The sequence below is a fragment of the Octopus bimaculoides genome, chromosome 1 (assembly GCF_001194135.2).
Source record: "Octopus bimaculoides isolate UCB-OBI-ISO-001 chromosome 1, ASM119413v2, whole genome shotgun sequence".
In the NCBI taxonomy this organism is placed as follows: Eukaryota; Metazoa; Mollusca; class Cephalopoda; order Octopoda; family Octopodidae; genus Octopus; species Octopus bimaculoides.
Window position 1 is genome coordinate 165,986,160 of NC_068981.1, and position 4,569 is coordinate 165,990,728.

Consider the following 4,569-nt stretch of genomic DNA (forward strand, 5'->3'; position numbering starts at 1 on the left):
AATGCATTTAAGACTTTACCATATATATATATATATATATATATATATATATATATTTGATATGCCAAACATTCCTCTGAATATTTTTCCCCTCAGCTTTCTTGCAGATATTTGGAATCAACTCCACTACAGTAGTTCCTCTATTTCTGTGTATGATATAATGATCTCTTCTAAGTCTAACATCATTAAAGAGATCTAATAAAATAAAATTGAAACATGTTCAGTGCTTTCACCAGATAGCAGTTGGCTTTAAAAATAAAATTTATTCTATCCCTATCTATATTGTAAAAGATAGATAAAGTAACTAGTATTTTTGCTTATTTTCTTTGTGCAAATTTTATGGTGAATATATCAAACTGATATTAACTGATATAATGAACTGATATCGAACTGATATTAACTAATATATTGAACTGATATCGAACTGATATTAACATTGCTGTTGTTGTTATCACTGTTCCAGGCCTATTCCTTACATGACAGGGAAGTGGGATACTGCCAAGGTAGTGGTTTCATTGTAGGATTGTTACTCATGCAGGTAAGTTGATTAGTCCCTTTTATATACATAGAAATATTATATATATATATATATATATATATATATATATATATGATAAAGAATATTGTTTTTTTCTTTCGGAAAAGTTTTTTCACAGAATTGCTTGGAAGGGCTCAGGTCGAACCTGAGACACTTGACAATATATAACTTGGTATAAGAAGAGACAAAAATTTAGATAATCATTCTATATTTATGATTTACATCAACATAATAAATACATTAGATACTTATAACATAAAATTACATGAAGACAAGGAACATATCTATATATTATTTGGCACCTGTGCCAGTGGAATGCTAACAGCACCATCCGAGCGGGATCACTGCCAGAGCAGCGGGTTCACTGCCAGAGCAGCGATCTCACTCCCGTGCCGGTGGCACATAAAAAGCACCATTTGAGCGCGATCATTTCCAGCTTCGCCTTACTGGCACTTGTGCTGGTGGCATGTGAACAAAACATTGGCTGACTCCTGTGCAGGTGGCACGTAAAAAAACACCATTTGAGCGTGGCTGTTGCCAGTACCACCGGACTGGCCCTCATGCCAGTGGCACGTAAAAAGCACCCACTACACCCTTCGAATGGCTGGGGTTAGGAAGGGCATCCAGCTGTAGAAACTCTGCCAGATCAGATTGGAGTCTGGTGTAGCCATCTGCTTCACCAGTCCCCAGTCAAATCGTCCAACTCATGCTAGCATGGAAAGTGGACATTAAATGATTATGATGAGAAAGAAATAAGAGTTATATGAGGTAAAAATGTACATGAAAAAGGTAAATAAATAAAGGTTGATATATCAATTAAAATCATAAATTTAAGCTTAAAGTTAAAAAAAACCTTGAAATAAGGATTAAAAGTTGTAAGATACATTGGCAGCAGTGAGAAATCTTAATTATGGATTTAAAAGTTTAGAAGAGTTCCAAAGAAATGTTTGTAGAGGGTTATAGCGTCAATATAAAGCAATTCAATGGCCGTTTCTGGTGTCCATTAGTCAGCAGGTATGGCCGTTTATGGAGTCCATTAGAAACCATCAGCGGGTATGAAGCCCTAAAAACCTTGCCAAATCAGACTGGTACCTGGTGCAGCACTCCAGCTTACCAGTTTCAGTCCAACTGTCTAACCCATGCCAGCATGGAAAGTAGACGTTAAATGATGAGGGTGATGATGAGACACACATATGCAATGAGCTTCTGCAAAGTTTCCCCTCTGTCAATTTCATTCATAAAACATTGATTGGCCTGAGGCTATGGTAGAAAACATGTTGTGGGACTAAACCTAAGTTCATGTAATTGTGAAGCAAACTTCTTAACTACACAGTTAACATCTTTGAGAAAGGGCTTCCAATATAGTTCCAGGTTGACCAATGCTTTATGATTGAATTTGATAAAAGGAAACTCTACAAAGCTTGTTGTGTGTGTGTGTGTGTGTGTGTGTGTGTAATATATACACATGTCTATATATGTATAGGCCCGTAGCATGACTGTGTGGTAAGAAGTTTACTTCCCAACCACATGGTTCCAGATTCAGTTCAATTATACGACTATTTGGTTATTCAGGATTGGATTTGATAGATGGAAACTGAAAGAATCTTGTCATATATATATATATATATATATATGGGAGAATTTTCGAAAAAACAACAGACGAAGACAGGTGGATGTATTAGTTTAACACTCGGGAATAGAGAAAGTCTTTGATGTTGTCCTCCATCACTGCTTGTTAATCAGTGTTGAGTTGTTTACATCCCTGTAACATAGTAGTTTAGTAAAAGAAGCCAATAGAATAAGTACCAGGCTTAAAAAATGAGTGCAGGGTATTGATTTGTTTGAATAAACCCTACAGGGCAATGCCCCAGCATGTCTGCAGCTCAGTGACTGATACAAATAAAAGATTTATATATACTCTATAGTCATAAGCTGAACATAATGCTAGTCTAAGCTAGTGTACATCAAGGATAGTTAAAATAATAAGTTAAATCATATAACATTAAAAAAGGTTTATTTCCTTTATCGTTTTCATCTCCTCTTTTGCTATTCCCTAAGCACACCAACATAAACAGGCTCTGTTTTACATATTTTGCAATTTTTCTTTTTCACTTATACTAAATAATTGTTTAATTGTACTTTTGGCACAAGATTTGATCTGCCGTCATGTATTTAAGCTGAAAAAAAATTGTAATCCTGACCCTAACAAGAGTTGTCTCTGTTATCAATCGTATTTGTTTCAAAATGTTTCACCATACATTTACATACAGCTTGGTTGCTAATGGTCCATTTCCTTATCCATTTTCATTACAACAGAGACTGAAATGCAGCATAATGGACTGTCTGTGTCCAAAGTTGATGTACAATAATATAAATTATGTTGGAAAATAGTAAATGTAATGTTTATGTATATCCACTATATGTATAGTGTTTTGAGCCATCCCTATGACTGACATTACTACAATGCATTGTATGTTGTTGTTATTAGTATTAATTCAAAGGTAGTGAGCTGGCAGAATCGTTAGCACGCTGGACAAAATGTTGAGCAGCATTTCGTCTATCTTTATGTTCTGAGTTCAAATTCCACCAGGGTTGACTTTGCCTTTCATCCTTTCAGGATCAATAAATTAAGTACCAGTTGCATACTGGGGTCGATCTAATCGACTGCCCCCTCCCCCAAATTTCAGGCTTTGTGCCTTTAGTAGAAAGGATTCATCATCATCATCATCATTGTTTAACGTCTGCTTTCCATGCTAGCATGGGTTGGACAATTTGACTGAGGACTGGCGAACCAGGCTCCAATCTGATCTGGCAGAGTTTCTACAGCTGGATGCCCTTCCTAACACCAACCACATGTCTAGGGGCCAACCCTCATCTTAGTCCTATACACTTTTGAAAGAGGGTCATCTATTTGACCCATAACTGGGGCTCTTCTCAGATATTACCACTCTGGACTAAAGCAGACAGGAGAGTAGTAATAACTAAGGGTAACTCTACACTCCCCAAACTCCTAAAGTCTCAAGCTGGAGCATCACTGCTGGATCCAATTTACTGTCTTGCCCAGCACAAAATCCTCGAGTAGCAGCAGCAAAAACTAATGCATTGATGGCACATAAGTCAATCATGATGAACGGTTATAAATCTTTCCTTTACATGGTTGATAGTCCTGCTCACTGGATTCTTTACATATAAACAAACAAATCTAAACTTAGTTATACATGAACAAATTCAACTTGAATAAAGAAACAGAAGCAAGGACATTTACAATACCAGAATGTATGAATGTAGGAAATTGTCGAAGGAGGAGACCCAGGAAGACATGGGACAAAGGCTGATCTCAAGACACTGAGACTTACAAAGGAGATGACTAAGGACTGAGGTATCTGGCACACTGCTGTACTTGAGAAGACTCCATCCACCACAGCAGAATTGACATCAGTGCTTGTTCCACATAAAAAGCACTCATGCTGGTGGCATGTTAAGATTGGTGCTGGTGCTACATAAAATGCACCCAGCACACTCTGTGGAGTGTTGGTGTTAGGAAGTGCATCCAGTTGTAGAAACCCTGCCAGGACAGACAATGGAGCCTGGTATGACCCCTGACCTTACCAGCTCTAGACAAGCTGTCCATCCCATGCCAGTATAGAAAACAGACATTATTATTATAATGAAGAAGAAGAAAAAGAAGCCATTACAACTAGATGCAGTGAATAGAATAGCCACAATTCCTACAATATAAATGATAAATGATAAATGTTGCCTGCATGGCATATCTTCAGGAGCATTGCTCTACATTATATTTCAGTGGGCCATACTAACTCTTGTCAAAGTATAGCTAGAGACACACTAACATATGAAGCTGTTCAACATACAAGTAACCACCCAATTTTACTCCTTCACTAAAAGGTCTGTGTTAGTAATATGAGCATCTACTTGTCATAGATATCAGCAATGCAAAAATTCTACAGAACTACAGTATATAACATCCTGTTTTTTATATATATATATATATATATATATATATATATATA

At 36.7% G+C, this 4,569-nt stretch overlaps 1 protein-coding gene across 4 annotated transcripts in view; it reads left to right on the forward strand.

Annotated features, from left to right (window-relative positions):
* The window catches only part of LOC106869320 (EVI5-like protein), a 301,815-nt gene that overhangs the window by 186,437 nt on the left and 110,809 nt on the right, over window positions 1-4,569 (forward strand). For all 4 annotated transcript variants that reach the window (XM_014915019.2, XM_014915018.2, XM_014915020.2 and 1 more), the window contains one exon: window positions 464-538. In XM_014915019.2, the coding sequence (XP_014770505.1) occupies window positions 464-538 (75 nt within the window). The remainder of the gene's footprint in view (window positions 1-463; window positions 539-4,569) is intronic.